General features: G+C 29.8%; 1 protein-coding gene across 1 annotated transcript; it reads left to right on the plus strand.

Annotated features, from left to right (window-relative positions):
• Nucleotides 1-10922: 10922 nt before the first annotated feature.
• LOC137807878 (uncharacterized) lies at nucleotides 10923-16544 on the plus strand. Its single transcript, XM_068608713.1, has 6 exons — nucleotides 10923-11403; nucleotides 11476-11589; nucleotides 13845-13925; nucleotides 14584-14756; nucleotides 14844-14940; nucleotides 16234-16544. The coding sequence occupies exons 1-6, from the start codon at nucleotides 11191-11193 to the stop codon at nucleotides 16345-16347; spliced, it is 792 nt and encodes a 263-aa protein (XP_068464814.1). The 5' UTR covers nucleotides 10923-11190; the 3' UTR covers nucleotides 16348-16544.
• The last annotated feature ends 951 nt before the right edge of the window (nucleotides 16545-17495 follow it).

Raw genomic sequence — 17495 nt, forward strand, 5'->3', positions numbered from 1 at the left:
TTAATTGAAAAAATACGTTTGCTAACAAATTAAATTAAACTAATATGTACATTTAAAACTTTTGTTTTTCAAAGGCCTTCTCTGTAAGAAAACTACATTCAATTGAGTTATTTTTATGTATCTGAATATTCCCCATTTCCTTTTTTGGTGTAGCTGTTGTTCTTCTCCTCTTATGTGGTTTTCATTTTTCCATTTTTTGAGTAGTTGTTTTATTTGTTAAAAACCAAAAAGCTCTTGCTTGTTTAATTGTAAGTAACATATTCTTGTTTAAGAACTAGAGCTTACTTTCGAAGAAATTATTTTGAAAATATAGAAAGAGGTTAAACAATGTTAGATAGATATGCTCTTGTTAAAATATTATGTTAAGGTATTATTTATTTAAGTGTTTCACCATACCATATTACATCATCACTAATGAAAAATAAACTTCTTACGTTAAATATTTATAATCATATATATATATATATATATATATATATTAAAAGTTTAACGTAGAAGTAGAAGACATAAATTTATATTAGACAAAATATTTAACATAATTTTACATCAAATTAACACCGATCCACATAAATTAACATCAGACTTAAATAGATTTAATATAAATTTTGTACCTTTAAAAAAATTATTGATTTTGATTTAAAACTAAAATTTAAAAATTTACTATTTGTAATTATATTTTTATATATATATACATAAATATATATATATATATATATGTGTTAAATAAAAATCACAACAATAATAGGCTTCCACCTTGTCTGTTTTTAGAATTCTTTATGAATAGGTATAGTCTACCTATGTATCGTTTTTGTTAACATATGGGTTTTGGTCTAGTCCCCGTATTTTTGTATTTTTTTTCTTTCTTTTTTTCTTTTTTTAATAATATTTTTTTTCATGTGATGGTAAATGATTGTTATTACTTAAGGTGTCAGCCTAGCTGAAATCTTAAGTGGCATAGTGATACCTAATATGAAAGCTTTTATTTAAAAAAATTAAAAATCACAACAATATGCAAAATGACAAAATCATAAAATAAAAAATTATGAAATTGGTATAAGGAAATATCGCAAAAAAAAAATTAGAAATATATATAAACTAAGTGACTAAAATATAAAAAAAAAAATCTTAAAAATATTAAAAATAATTTTTTTGGTAAATAAAAGAATTTTGAAGATTTTGGTGCTTCAAGCATATTTCTCTCCTCATTCTAAACAACTTTCGTTTTCATTGTGTGTTGATCCAAGTTCTCTATAAAAAAAATTATGAGTGATTGAAATTTTTTTCTTCAAAATTTTATATCTTAAAATATATAACTATATTACTTTATTATCAAATATATAAAAAAAGTTATCGAAAAAATTGGTCAAAAAATATTTTTTACCTTTATTAATGATTTTTATAAAATTGGGTGAATAACACACAAAATTCACCAAAAATAATATCACGAATTCAAGATTCGAAAAATACTTTTGTTATTCTTAAGATTTTGAGTTTCATATAAGGCCTAGTTTTTTTAAAAAAAAAAATATCTTCATCATATCACTTCAGCATGCTCTAGTATTTTTTTTTTAATAAAACTTGAGTTTTAAATTTAATACCTTTACACACAAAAAAAAAACTTTTACACGTCTTAAATTTGTTGTAATGTACAAGTACAACTTAAAAAGAATAACAGTAACATCTTTCATAAAATACACATGTTATTATTTATTTATTTTATTATTAGTTTAAACAATGAACAATATAATTTATCTAATTTCTTTAGAACAGTAACTTTACACGAGTCAAATTTCACTGTGCAAACAAAAGATTACTCGTGTATTCTGCTTTTTGTTTAGGATAACACGGTTTACTAATTTAATGAGAAAAACGCTTCAATGATAAATTTAGGATAACACGGTTTACTAATTTGAATAAATTTTTTTAGGAGGAGACATAATTTATTCAGTTTTTCCTTTACTAAAAAATTAACTTGTAACTCTCAAGATATTCAGTTAGGAGTGAGTATTAGAAACCATCTTCTTAAATAACTATATGTTTCAACTAGAGACTTTATCATGGCATTAGATGTCATTATTTGATCACTTCACCTACCACCAATTACACCTTTAAGTAAGATGTGTTAACAATTTACAAAATTATCACATAATTGAACCAACTCTATTACTTTTAACATCCTATTTTTTTTCTCTAATTCAACTTAAAATAGTTTTGTATTTTAAAACTTAACATTAAAGATAATCTACAATCAAATATTTTAAAAAAAGTATTGTTATGATGATAATCTTGTACCATATTATAACTGTAAAGAAAATTATTTTTTTTCTAAAATGTAAAGTGGGATTAAACAATTTTATTTTAAAATTACACTCACTACATTTTGTAAATAGTTATTAAAGTAATATTATCCTTTAATCAAATATGTGATATAGGAAAAATTACACTTCAATCAAATAATCAACATAAAAACAATCACACTTCAATCAAATAAACATAAAATTTATGCATTTAAAAAAACAAGTAAAATGTAGGAAAACAAATTAGAAAATCTTAAATTATTTTAAATGAATATGATAAAAATATCAAACACATGATTACATTCAAGACTAATATAGATTTTTTTTTATATCATACATGGATAGAAAAATTTCATCCATGAAAACTAAACAAAAACAAAGGATTTGTATATTTGAGGGGAGAAAAACTTGCTTAGGTAAAAAGTCTAATTGGATACAAGTGACCTAAATTTTGTTTTCTTCTATATAACAACAGTCTATACAAAAAAAATAAATAACTGCAATATAAAAAACATAGAGATAACTAAGAGTTTCGTTAAGTTTGGAGAGATTTATTTTCTTAACAAAAATTAATAAATTTATTTTACGTTATATATATATATATATATATATTATATGTGATGTTATAATTTAAAATATTTATTATTCAATTATATTAAACTTTCTTCATTTATATTTATAAAAATATATCCTTATAATTAAGTAAGGTTAAAGCTTAAATAAATTGTCCAAACAAATTTTGGATCAAATCAAAACAATGTAAAACCAATCTAGATGAGTCCGTGGTCACATGTACTGCACCTAAATACTTATTGAACTGATTTTCATATATGTAAAAGTATTACTAATTCCTACCGGCATTCCGTTACAAAATTTTAATATGATCTAAATTAAGAATATATGATTTTGAATGAAGTCTCAAACTATTTTTTAAAATAAAATTTAATTATACACTTAAGAAACTTTATAAACACACTTTACTAACAGTTAAATTTTATTAAAAATAATAAAATTGTGTCACTCACTTTCCATTTATTAAATTCACTCATTTTTTTTATAATTTCAATATTTTTTTATGAATAACAAATAATATTATAATATATTAAAAACAACATTGTCAGCACTCCTCCCTCCAAAAATACACCAACCAAATCATAAATTGATTTTTTTTTTATAAATAGCTTTCATGAAAATAAAATTTGCAGAAATCATAAATTGAATTTATGAAAATGAATATTTATAACTTTTTTTAAATGTAATCTTTATGTTTACAACAATTTCTTTTGCTGATGAGAAACAATAATATTTTTTTATTTACAACAATTAAAAAATTAATGGAAACAATAACTTTTACCAAAAAAAAACTTAATTCTTTTATAAGTATTTCTTAAATACTCATAAAATATTTATCAAGAATAGTATCAAATAAAGTATGAATCTTTACTTTTTACTAAATGGCCGAAAGCCCAAAATCAAATTGTTATTGAATCTGTGACCATCGCATTTTGTATGCGCATATATTCATGTTGCATTTTGATAAAAAATAAATTTTTAATTTTATCTTTTAAACAATATATATTTCTAAATAAAAAATATATTTAAAACTGTGTATTTTAAAATGTATTAATATACATTATAAATTCTATATTTTAAAATGTATTTCCAGATAAAGAAAAACATCGTGAGATGTAATTTCAAATCAAAATACATATATTTAAATGTATATAAATTTTTAAACATCTAAATTATGCAGAGTCTTCTGAATTATCATATAATTTGAAATAAAATTATTTTATAAATTTGAATAAAAAATATTTTTAACATTTCACTACCTCGTAAGATTACCGCTTCAAATCATGGAAGTGTAAGTTAAAACATGAATGAACGTAAATTGAACACATACAATAATGTGTTCACATATAGATCTTATCATATCATGATTCTCACACAAAACATAAAAGTGAAGAAGAAATAGGCACTTACCTTTATCTCCTTTATCCCAATCTATCTCTTGCAATTCCGTTCTTGTCTCACACTTTTGTGATGGTTAACAGTGAGACAACTATTATTTGCAGAGACAGAACCCTATAGCCTTTAGTACCCAATCTCCATCAGATGTAGGTTTTCATTAGGAATATATATTTCTCACATTAACCAATGGGTCTTTATTCTATTATTATTATTAAATCATATTTGGGTCCAAAGCCCAAACTTTAAGTCATGTGAGTCACTTTATAGAAATTAATTTACATAATTTCTTACATTCTCCCACTTGACTCATATGAGTTATAATACTTTCATGATTTAATAATTACATAAATGCGCATTTAAAAGGCCTTACATAAATTGGTTCTATCATTATTCATAATCAAGAATACATAAATAATAAGAGTCATGGCGGTTACATGTCATTTGAATCAACACATTTCCTTCCATGTACTACTATATCATTCTTTCTCCTTAATATGACTTTATAGTGAGAAATCCATAATAGGTTCAAACATAATGTCATTGTCATCAATAACAACATAATTTGTTTTCCACACCATAATAACATAATTTGCATGCATATACATAAAGTAGAAAACAACATAAATTTCAGAAACTTTATTTATCAATGAGCTCAGAGTGTCAAATAAGCATTAACAACATTCATAATTCACTAGTAAACATAATGCCCATATTTACAACATGACCAGTAAATGTTTTGGGCGGTAACCCTTTTGTTAAAGGGTCAGCAATCATAAGATCAGTGCTAATATGTTCTATTGACACTTTATGTTTCTGAACTTCTTCTTTAACGGCAAAGTATTTCAATTCCATATGTTTAGCACCTTTGGAATACTTGTTGTTTTTAGAAAAGAAGACTGCTGCAGAGTTATCACAATAAATTTTCAGCGGCTTGGCAATACTGTCAACAATTCCAAGTCCTGAAATAAAATTCCGCAACCAATTAGCCTGAACTGTGGCCTCAAAGCATGCCACAAATTCAGCCTCCATAGTGGACGCAGCGATGACTGACTGCTTCGCACTTTTCCATGAAATCGCTCCTCCGGCTAAAAGATACACATAACCAAATGTAGACTTTCGTGTATCCACACAGCCAGCAAAATCTGAATCTGTATATCCAATCACCTCAAGATGATCAGATCTTTTATAAGTAAGCATGTGATCCTTCGTTCCTTGCAAGTATCTTAAAACTTTCTTTGCAGCTTTCCAATGATCCAATCCTGGATTACTCTGGTATCTACCAAGCATACCAACTGCAAAACTAATATCTGGTCGTGTACAAGTTTGAGCATACATTAAACTCCCAACAATAGATGCATAAGGTATATTCTCCATCTGTTTCCGTTCCAAGTCATTCTTTGGACATTGCATGAGACTAAATTTGTCTCCTTTCTGTATTGGAACAGGAGATGTCGAACATTTATCCATTCTGAATCTCTCTAAAACTTTATTAATATATGTTTTCTGAGACAAACCTAACAGTCCTTGTGATCTGTCACGGAATATTTCAATTCCTATCACATAGTTTGCCTCACCCATATCTTTCATCTCAAAGTTATTAGAGAGAAACTTCTTAGTCTCACTTAATAGACCAAGATCATTAGTTGCAAGCAAGATATCATCAACATACAGAGTCAAGAATATAAACTTGCTCCCACTGACCTTCAGATATATACACCGATCAACGATGTTTTCCTTAAACCCAAAGGACAAAATAGTATCATTGAACTTAAGATACCATTGCCTAGAAGCCTGTTTAAGCCCGTATATTGATTTCTTAAGTTTACACACCATGTGTTCCTTTCCTTTTTCAATAAACCCCACTGGTTGGTCCATATAAACATCCTCTTCTAAATCCCCATTCAGAAAAGCAGTTTTGACATCCATCTGATGCAACTCAAGATCATAATGAGCTACTAATGCCATGATAATTCTAAAGGAATCTTTCTTAGAAACAGGTGAAAATGTTTCTTTATAATCAATGCCATCCTTTTGAGTAAAACCTTTGGCAACAAGTCGGGCCTTGTAACGTTCGATATTGCCATGAGAGTCACGTTTAGTCTTAAAGACCCATTTACACCCGACTCTTTTGCATCCTTCTGGCAATTTTGTAAGGTCCCATACATCATTCTGTGCCATTGATTTAAGCTCATCTTTCATGGCATCTAACCACTTATCAGAATTATCATCATTGACGGCGTCTGAAAATGAAACTGGATCATTATCAATACTTAAGTCATTTTCTGACTCTTGTAGATAAACCACATAATCATTCGAAACAACAGACTTTCTTTCTCTTTGAGATCTTCTTAATACTATTTCTTGTGGTTGTTCTACTACGGGTTCATTGTTTTCTTCATGATCATTAATTTGTTGTTCTTCTTCATCGTTGAGTGACTCAGCTACATTAGGAACAACAATACTTGAAGTAAAGGTACTAGTTAAAGGAAATTGTACTCTAACTTCCTTAATCTCCACATTTTGTGAAGTATTACTCCCACTGGTTTCACCATTTTCAATGAACCGTACATTTCCAGATTCAACAATTCTTGTGTTATGGGTAGGACAGTAAAACATATACCCTTTTGACTTTGCTGGATAACCAATGAAATATCCACTGATTGTTTTTGCATCCAATTTCTTCTCTTGCGGATTGTATATTCTGACTTCTGCCTGACATCCCCAAACATGCAGGTGTCTCAAACTGGGTTTCCTTCCTGTCCATAATTCAAAAGGTGTCTTTTGAACTGCCTTACTAGGAACCCTGTTCAACAGATACATGGCAGTTTTTAAAGCATACATCCACAATGAAACAGGTACAGTTGACTTACTTAACATGCTCCTAACCATATCCATTAAGGTTCGATTACGCCTTTCTGAAACACCATTTTGTTGTGGTGTACCTGGCATTGTGTATTGAGCACAAATACCACGTCTCTCAAGGAACTTAGCAAACGGACCAGGGTGTTGTCCACTTTCATCATACTTTCCATAATATTCACCACCTCTATCTGACCTGACAATTTTCACTTTTCTGTCTAATTGCCTTTCCACTTCATTTATATAAACTTTCAAGGCATTCACCGCTTGCGATTTTTCATGCAGTAAATAGACATAACCATAACGTGAAAAATCATCAATGAAGGTGATAAAATACCTTTCTTTATTGAAAGAACTTGCATCAAAAGGTCCACATATATCAGTGTGTATAATTTCAAGAAGCTGAGTACTTCTTGTGGCTCCCTTCTTTGTGTGCTTTGTTTGTTTGCCTTTAATACAATCCACACATACATTCAGATCAGTAAAATCCAAACTTGGAAGTATTTCATACTTTACCAATCTCTCCATTCTTTCCTTGGAAATATGTCCCGAACGTTTGTGCCACAAGAAAGCAGAACATTCATTCACCAAACTTCGTTTAGTGCCAACATTATGATGCGAGGTCATAAGAGTTTCAGCATATAGTTTATCGAGATTCAATCTATATAATCCATCATAAAGAGTACCAGATCCAATAGACTTAAGTCTTGCCGCAATATTAGTCATTTCAATGACATGTTCGTGCATAGTACGAGAACCATCAAATTCCATGGTGGTTAATATACTCATTAATGTCCCAACAAGAGACTTATCAGTAGTTTGGGAGCGCTCTTCCACAAATTTCATAAATTCTTTTGCACCATCAGTTTTGGAAAGAGCAGACTTAATATTACTTGCTATGCTCATTTGCATAAAGATACAGGAACAATACTTGATCACACATGCTTAACATTAATACTTTGAGTCATAAATTAAACATACTATACAGATTCAGAAAACATTCTATGTATACTAACGTTCTCCTTTGGGAGATCCATTAATACACAAAACATAATGATGCTAATAGTATTAACTTTATTTGGTAAGATATATGCATTAACTAGAAACACTTGTTATCTTTGGATATACAAGCAAAAACTATTAACACATACTCACTACCAACAATCATATCCATTAATTATAAGGACAACTAATCAACCTTTGGGTGATCCATAATGCCCTATAATAATGAATTTTCATTTACCCATATACTTCATAATTTAGCATCCATTCTATAGGTAATTGGAATAAAATTTATCAGTAATCTGGAATTAAATAAAACTTAAAGATTTGATCACTTTGGTGATTAACAAATCTATCATACAAATAATTCCAGAAATTATATCATTAATTGAAATAAAATTCATCCATAATTTGGAATTAAATAAAACTTAAAGATTTGATCACTTTGGTGATTACAAATCTATCATACAAATAATTCCATAAATAATATCATTAATTGAAATAAAACTTCATCCATAATTTGGAATTAAATAAAACTTAAAGATTTGATCACTTTGGTGATTACAAATCTATCATACAAATAATTCCAAAATTTCAATTTAAAATTAAATACATAAAGCGGAAATATAATTTTCCATTCCTCACTTTCAATCAATTAATTAAACTTTAATATAATTCAAATTAAATTAATTATAATAACATAATAAAATTTGAATTAAAAACTTTGATTAAACTTTTAATTTAATGTAAATTAAATTACATTATAATATAATAAAATTTTAATTAAAAAAAACTTTAATTAACTTTAATAAAAAAAAAACTTAATAAAAAAAATGATAACGTAAAGCGCAAATAATTCATTCACGGATTTCATTATATTATATTATAATATTTTGAATCCAACATTATGTTGCATTCCAATTCCGTGAACCTCCCTGCCATTGCATCATCCACACCGAAGCTCATACTACCACACACCAAAAACCCTACTCATCTTACTCTCCCTTTCTTTTCGGCAGCCACTGCGCGCGAACAGGTCCAGCGACCACCGCTCGCGCTGCGCAACCACCTCGTCGTCGCGCCCCATCGCGTGTGCCACCATGCCACCACCGCACCGCGTGTGCCACTAGCACCGCTGCAGTTATGGGTGGTGACGGAAAAACGCAGGATGACAGCGGCGAAGGCTTGCGGTCCCACTTTTAGGTTCATAGGGTTTTACGCCGTTAATGACGTTGATCCATAAACCCTAATTTTAAAATTAGGGTTCTTCAATTGGGATTAATTAAAATTAGGGTTCTCTAATATTGACGGCTTAGGACAATTAGGGAACTATTATAGAGGAATGAAAACCTTAATTTATAAACCCTAATTTTAAATTAGGATTCTTAAAAATTGGGAATATTTTTAAAATTAGGGTTCTTTAATTTTGGAAAAGCGTTAATGGAGAATCACAAAATGAGCAACCAGGCTCTGATGCCACATGTAAGTTAAAACATGAATGAACGTAAATTGAACACATACAATAATGTGTTCACATATAGATCTTATCATATCATGATTCTCACATAAAACATAAAAGTGAAGAAGAAATAGGCACTTACCTTGATCTTGATCCATGAGTGATCCTAATTGAGCAGTTACTTTATCTCCTTTATCCCAATCTATCTCTTGCAATTCCGTTCTTGTCTCACACTTTCGTGATGGTTAACAATGAGACAACTATTATTTGCAGAGACAGAACCCTATAGCTTTTAGTACCCAATCTCCATCAGATGTAGGTTTTCATTAGGAATATATATTTCTCACATTAACCAATGGGCCTTTATTCTATTATTATTATTAAATTATATTTGGGCCCAAAGCCCAAACTTTAAGTCATGTGAGTGCATGGTCAAACTCCCTATTTATAATATCTTCGTTTAACTTATTTATTTAACTTTATTTATTATAAAAAAAAATTATATAAGAAGATAGTAAAAAAAATAAGTAAAAATTTATAATATCTTGTTGTATATATTTACATAATTTTATATAAAAAAAATTCATATACACGTACATATATAAAGAAATATATAGGAATACACTAATTATAAATAATTTGATAATTATTATTTTTTTAATATTTATTAATATGTTAATCTTCTTCCATTTGAAAATCTTCTTCATAAGAATTTTAAAAAAATAAAATATAGTTAATTTTTTAAAAATTATAATTTATTTATTTATGAAAAAAATTTCATATAATTTTTATTTTATTTTTTTAGAAATTTTTCCATTAGTAGTGTCTCTTCTCACACGTAGCCTCCATAGATGATTCGATACACTGCTCCTTATATTGCAAGAGGTTACTTGATCTCCCTTTGTCTCCAGAATTTTGACTTATTATTTTCTAAGATGAGTCCCATGATAAAGTATTTTTATAGACTTTATTAATACTATTTTTATTAAAAAATTAATTTGACTATTTTTAATAAAAAATTATATATTCAAAGGAGTTAACTTAAAAAATTGATAATACCTATCCACTTGCAAGTAATACAAGTAAAATCCCAGTAACAAAATATCTGATGATAACCTATTTGGGACACATGTGTTTTTCTTGTCCATTCGTAGCAAAATTGGATAGGGCTTCAGAATATCCAATACAACCCCTAATAACTAACTATTAAGCAGTAATATTTTACAAGTTAGGCAAATAGACAAAAATCAATTAAAATTATTTTTTAAAATAATTTTGACAAATTTTCTTGAGGAACTGAAAATAATTATACTTTTGAAAAGCTTAATTTCTGCGTATTTTTACAAACTAAAAAAATTATGGGTCAAAGACCAAATACAATTCTCCCAGGATAATAATAGAAGGTACGATTTGGTTATAATAATAAATATAAATATAATGACTAATTTGGAAAGTTACATTACAATTTAACTTTTGCCAAGGAAGAGGTGCTTGCATTGCAGTATATACAGGGAGAAGCAGTGTAGTAGGATGATTGTTGTCTGATTTTGGGTGGTAGAGGATTGGTTTTGGGGTAGAATAGTAACCAATAGCTTCGAAAAAATGCAATCGTTGAGTATGAGTCTGAGGAGTAGTAGTTCAGCAAATTTACTGTTGCTGGGTTCGGAGGCGAGAGTGAGAAGAAGAAGCAGAACTGTGATAGTAGCGTGTAATTCGCAGGGAGAGAGTGGTAGCAGTAGCACCAGCTCCTTTCTCTCTCGCACCCAAACCTACGCTCTTCTTAAGCAACAATTGCAAGTAGCTGCTAAATCTGAGGTTAGTTTAGTTTAATTGGTGCCATGTTTTTGAAATCGGAGATGAAAATCGTTTTTTGCCTCTTTTCTTCAGAATTACAAGGAAGCTGCTAGAATTCGAGATTCTTTGAAATTGTTTGAGGAGGAGGAGCCTGTATTGCGTCTGAGGAGACTATTGAAGGAAGCAATTGCGGAAGAGAGATTCCAGGTGTCTAACTTATTCTTTGAATTTTGTGTGGATCCATCTTATTTTTTCTAATACACTCTCTATAATTATTAGGTAAATTTCATGTCAGTCTCACCAAATAATTTGGACTCACTCTCATGTCAAATATTAGGCAGTTAGGTTAGTTGTCCCCTCACACAAGAACTCATTTAAATCATATGTTAAATGTGAAAAATCAGTGGATAACTTAGGATCATCACCCACTCCATCTCCTTATGGTGTTTAGGAGAGAAACACTACGGAAATTCTCATTAATGGACCATGAGCAACAACAGAAGAGAGTTGACGCTGCCTTTAATCCAACAGAATATCAAGATAATAAGTTTGTTATACCTAACTCGACTTGTTTATTTTTACACAATCCAATACTCCAACTTAGACACACTAGCTTAATCCTTATCAAGAAGATTTTCCATAAAGAGATCTACAAATCTAGAATCCAGAAGCTGATCAACAGGATTTGTGATAGACTCTAATACCATTTACTGGTAATACAACAGAGAGAAACACCTGAGAAATTATACAACAAGGAATGGGGTATTATTTTGGAGAGGCAGAATTATGCTTCTGTGTAATGAAGAGTTTAATAAGCAAATGTTTTTCGAATTTCATTGCCCTAAAGTAGGTGATCACGCTGGTGTTACCAGAACTGCTGCATTTGTTCTCAGTTTTATTGGCCAAAAATGCAAGCTGACATAAGACAATGTGTGCGTGGATGGTCCATTTGTCTACAAGCTAAGGTAGATCATGCTTTACCTTCGGGTTATTACACATTGGCCCATTCCACTACATGTGTGTCTAATTCTCATGGACTTTGTTATACTTTTGCCTCATTCTCATGGGTATACCATCATGTGGCAGTGGATAGGCTGTCTACATTTGGGTGCTTCATTCCTTTAAAGGCAGACTTTACTAGAAAAATAGTGGTTGAATCTTTTGTTAGTAGCATAGTTGGACTCTATGGTATTCCTAAATCCATGGTTTCGGAATCTGATAAGAGTTTTTTTAGTTCTTTTTTGCAACACCTCTTTAATGCACAAGGTGCTGCTCCAGCTATGAGTTCTTATAATTCACAAACGGATGGATGAACAGAAGCTTTGAATAAAACCTCAGAAATGTATCTATGCTGTTTTGTCTATTATAATCCAAAGGCTTGGTATTCAATGTTACCTTGCACTCAATTTTGGTATAATTCTTCTTTGCATCATAGGCTTGGTATGTTTCCTTTTAAAGCTTTATATGGTAGAAATCCACCCTCTGTGGTTCATTCCAAGGATTCTATTGCTGTCCAGGAGATTCTGCATGTGAGAGATGAGCTGTTACAGCAATTGAAGGATAATTTAATAAAGGCTCAGAATTATATGAAACAGCAAGCAGATAAAAGAGGAGAAATGCAATTAGAGGTGGGTGATTTAGCATTGGCGAAGCTTCAACCATATAAATAGCACTCAGGGGTGTTACGCTGAGCATGCGCTACTTCTGTCCATTCCCAGTTTCGGCACTCTTAGGATCTGTAGCTTAAAAGCTCCAGCTACCTGACACTGCCATGATTTATTCTGGTTTTCACATTTCCTTATTGAAGAAGTTTCAAGGAACATCCTCTCAACCTTATGTTCTTTTACCTCTTACCACCAATGAGTTGGATCCTGCGGTTCAATCGTTTAAGGTTTTAAATTATCAAACTATCATCCGTAATTTGCAACAAGTGCACCAGGTTATCATTCAATGACAGCAAACTGATAAAGATTATAAAGGTATTCGAGATTCTTACAAGGTTGATTTTAATAGAATGGGTATTGCACATGCAAACAAAAAGGAACTGTAGAGGGCCAGGAATTAAAATAAATACCACTTGGCAAACAATGCTGAGAATCTGGTCACGCGAAGAAGCAAGAGAGCTCGGGAGAGTAATGCATTATTGATATATTTGTGGTTTAGATTTCATATAACAAAACTATTGTTTCACAATAAGTCAATCAACCTAAAAGAACATGACATCATATACAAACCAAAACTTTAAAGACAAATAAGTATGTGGGTTTTTCTCACTATATTATTCAACTTGTCTCTTTTTACATAATGCGGAACTCTAACGTTTATGTTGTCTTTTGGTTCGATATTTTGGAACACAATTTTAAACTATTTTTTTATTGATTTAATATGTAAATCTTATTTCATTGGATGAACATAAATGAATATGTAAAATTCAACATAAACCTTTTCCTCTGTCTTTCCAGGATGCTGCTAGATATCGTGATGAGCTAAACAAAATTGCCCCACACTCTCTTTTAAAATGCTGCAGTGATGCTACAACATTGGTATGATCCTATTTCAATTAAATACTTTTGTCTCCTGGACAGTTTCTTATTCTTTATCTAAATTAGAAATACATTTAACTAGTAAAGCAACTTCCCTCTTTTAAGCAGTCTAGTTGATTGTGCCGATAGATTAATTAGTTAGATACATGTGTTCAGAAATGGAAATGTTGAGTATTTCTCTTGTAATAATTTGTATTTGATGATTTCTCCATAAGTTTCATAATACCCTGTTAGATGTCGGTTAGCGAGAAAGTTAGCCAGTAAGGTTAGTGAGCTGAAATAGTTAGAAGAAATTAGACAAGGTTTTGAGAGAGAGATTTATCTTATCATTTGAAAGGAAATTAGGACGATTGAACACAAGAAGGTGCAGACCAACGAAGATCTGCAGTGCTGTAAATGGAGAAGATTATCTGTATTCTTTGTAATAAAATAAAACACTAGGTTTCTATCAGACCTTTTACTATTGTTGTTCTCGTGGCTTTTCTAGTATGGCATGTCTTCTAATTTTATTAGCAATGTTCAGTAAAAGAACTCTATTTATTTTCCTTCAGAGTCGTCAAGGAAAAAAATACAAATGCTTAATTCATGAGAAACCGGGTAGTTTACGCACACACAAAAATTAATTGGAATTCTTAACATTTAATTGCGACTTATTCAGGGAATCAGGGTTCAAGTTAGGAGTGTATATATAGAGGGCAGAAGTCAGCCTTCAAAGGGGTTATACTTCTTTGCATATAGAATAAGAATTACCAATGACTCGGACCAACCTGTTCAACTCCTTAGAAGGCATTGGATTATAACGGATGCTAATGGGAAGATGGAAAACGTCTGGTGAGTTAATCATTCTTTTGTTTTGCTATATTGTTATTTTTTCAAAGTGTTATACATAACTTCTGCACTTTATTTTCCACATGACAGGGGAATTGGAGTTGTTGGTGAACAGCCGTTGATACTTCCTGGAAATAGTTTTGAATACTCTTCGGCATGCCCACTGAACACACCTAATGGTAGAATGGTAAGATTTACTTATTTACTGGATAATCAGAATTGATTTGAGTAAGGTTGGACCTTTTAGTTAAAATATTGCTGATGATGTTTGGTAATATGTAATAATATACCTTTCCATCAATTATCAAATAGAAGCCAAGGATATTTCAATACTTTAGGTATTATGCAATCAAATATAGTAAAGTAGTCTAATTACAGTTTTGATCCGCATGTTATAATTGTGCAATTTGGTCTTCCGTTTCCCATGACTAAATTGGATTTTCTTGATAGGGCATTCCTACATTCTTGGTCTTTCCGTCAATCTTTTATTAAATGTTTAACAAATATTTTAGATGTTACTAATGTTAACGTGGTAATGGTACTTTTGGTTTCTCTGTAATCATTCATGATTACATTCTCAAAAATATCAAGAGTATAATCAAGCTTGACAACAAGCCAAGTGAATGTTATCATGTAGTGTCTATCAGCTAAACTTATTAAATATTTAACAAAAAAACATACAGAAAGATTAAAGTTATAATTTCAAGAAACTAAAATTGTAATTAAATTTATGATGAGGGAAGAATCGGACTTTTTTTTTATAAAACTCATGTTAACCATTAGGATGAAACTCATTTTATGAAACTCATTTTAAATATAACATAAAAGAGAAAAAAAAAACACTTTAAATATAACATAAAAGAGAAAAAAGAACATACAAACATGGAGTACTAACTTATGAAAAAAATACCTAAAAAAAACTTCCTAGTCTAAGCAAAATGATACATAAAAAAGAACTTAATTTCCTCATTATTTTATTGACGTATACTCTCATGATTGATTTGCTTCAATTCAATCAAATAAAAATTGCATATAAATTGTCAACATGCCAGAACTGGGTTTCTTTAAACATACATGGCATTAAGTTTGAGTGGATGCAACGCTGGCATGTTTTCAAACTGAGCAACTGTCATTATTTGCATAATCAGTAGATCTTTCCATGGGTAAAGTAAAGCAAAATTAGAAGCCTTATTTTGACATGCTTCGGTGAGGGTGATTGGTTCATGGATGCATCCTATTTTTCAATGTTTCAGAGAATAGTTTTAATATTACTACAGATTGAGTTGGTATCATGACTTCAACATGCAACACTTAGTTTCTTCATCAGAATGGAAATCGGTGGAAAAAATGTAATTTAATTTAAACTCTAAATGATACAGATTCATGGTTTGTATTTGCTTGTTTTATTCGAGATGCATTTCCACTTTCATGGATTTCCATCACATCGTACATAAAACCAGAGTTTTGTATCATGATGCAGGAAGGTGACTATGAAATGATACATGTTGAAAGAGTAGGCTCACGATCATTCAATGTGGCCATTGCTCCGTTTTCTCTCTCTCTTCTTGGAGACGATGAAGGTTGTAATATTTGAAATGAACTACAGCTTCACCTTCTGCAACATGTAAATATTTATCATGCTCATCGCCAATCCAAATGGTTTAAGCAATCTATTTGCTTTCCCCAGTGCAAAAAAATTCTATGATTACGAATAAATGATCAGGCATACATTTGTATTTCTTTGAATTGATGTGCAGAAAATTCAATAAATCAATTTCATATAGAAACTAATTACAGAATTTCTAAATATATTGTCATAATTTTAATATGCTCCTGAAAATTTAATTTCGAAAACTAAACTTCTATCGACGGACAATAGCAATTTAAATTTCAAAAAACAATTATACGAAATTCGATTGAAGATATTTTTTTTAAACTTGATAAAAAAAGAAGAAGAAGATAAGTGGTAGATTTAGAACAAATAGATGATGCAAAAAAATTAAATCGCATAAGTCAAAGCTGACCCAAAGGGAAAATGAATTCCTTCCCTTAAAAGCAAAAATGACAACAAAAACCAAAAAAATAAGGTTAAAATTTGTTTTCAAACCTTAACTTTCAAATTTTGAAATCCGAATGAAGTTGTCCTGCAAATCACATTGAATCTCTCTTTGAAAATCCAGATGTTGTCTTATTTGGTGATCTCAAGTCAAACAACAAATATATAGTATGTCGTTTGCTAAATAGCATATCATAAAGTGGAAAGTGTGGTATTTTTGCGAGACAGAATATTTTAAATCGCAGTTTAAAATGATAGAAGGATCCACGATTTCTTTTTATAGTTTTTGACATATTTTCTTTTGATTTTTTTGATTTTTTTTTCTTAGCGCCACATGTCAAAACTTGTTGTTTGTGCTTCTTTTGAATTATATATATTATAGGTTAGGTTACTCTTTTCTTTCCAAAGTTAAACAAACAAATTTTATAGGATGAAATATTCAGAAAACTATACTTTTACAGAAAAAAAAAAAAAAGAAAGAGCAAGAGTTATAGTAAATTGTGAATTTTCTTACACTTTGTTGATTGTGATAAAAAAGAGAGAGGAAATATATTCTTAGCTAAGTTAAAGAAAAAACAATAAACTGTTGTGAGGTTCTTGTGCTACTTGTTTAATGTACCCACCCCTATTCCAGTGATATAGGAATTTGGACCAACGAAAAATTTTAAATTTATGTTTTAATTGCA

Source organism: Phaseolus vulgaris, chromosome 3 (assembly GCF_000499845.2).
Source record: "Phaseolus vulgaris cultivar G19833 chromosome 3, P. vulgaris v2.0, whole genome shotgun sequence".
In the NCBI taxonomy this organism is placed as follows: Eukaryota; Viridiplantae; Streptophyta; class Magnoliopsida; order Fabales; family Fabaceae; genus Phaseolus; species Phaseolus vulgaris.

Bases quoted from the DNA above. Each gene is read 5' to 3' on its own strand.
- LOC137807878 (XM_068608713.1), top strand. From the start codon at position 11,191: ATGCAATCGTTGAGTATGAGTCTGAGGAGTAGTAGTTCAGCAAATTTA. The intron at 13,926-14,583 runs GTATGATCCTAT...CGACTTATTCAG, and splicing joins GCAGTGATGCTACAACATTG to GGAATCAGGGTTCAAGTTAG. The intron at 14,757-14,843 runs GTGAGTTAATCA...TCCACATGACAG, and splicing joins GGGAAGATGGAAAACGTCTG to GGGAATTGGAGTTGTTGGTG.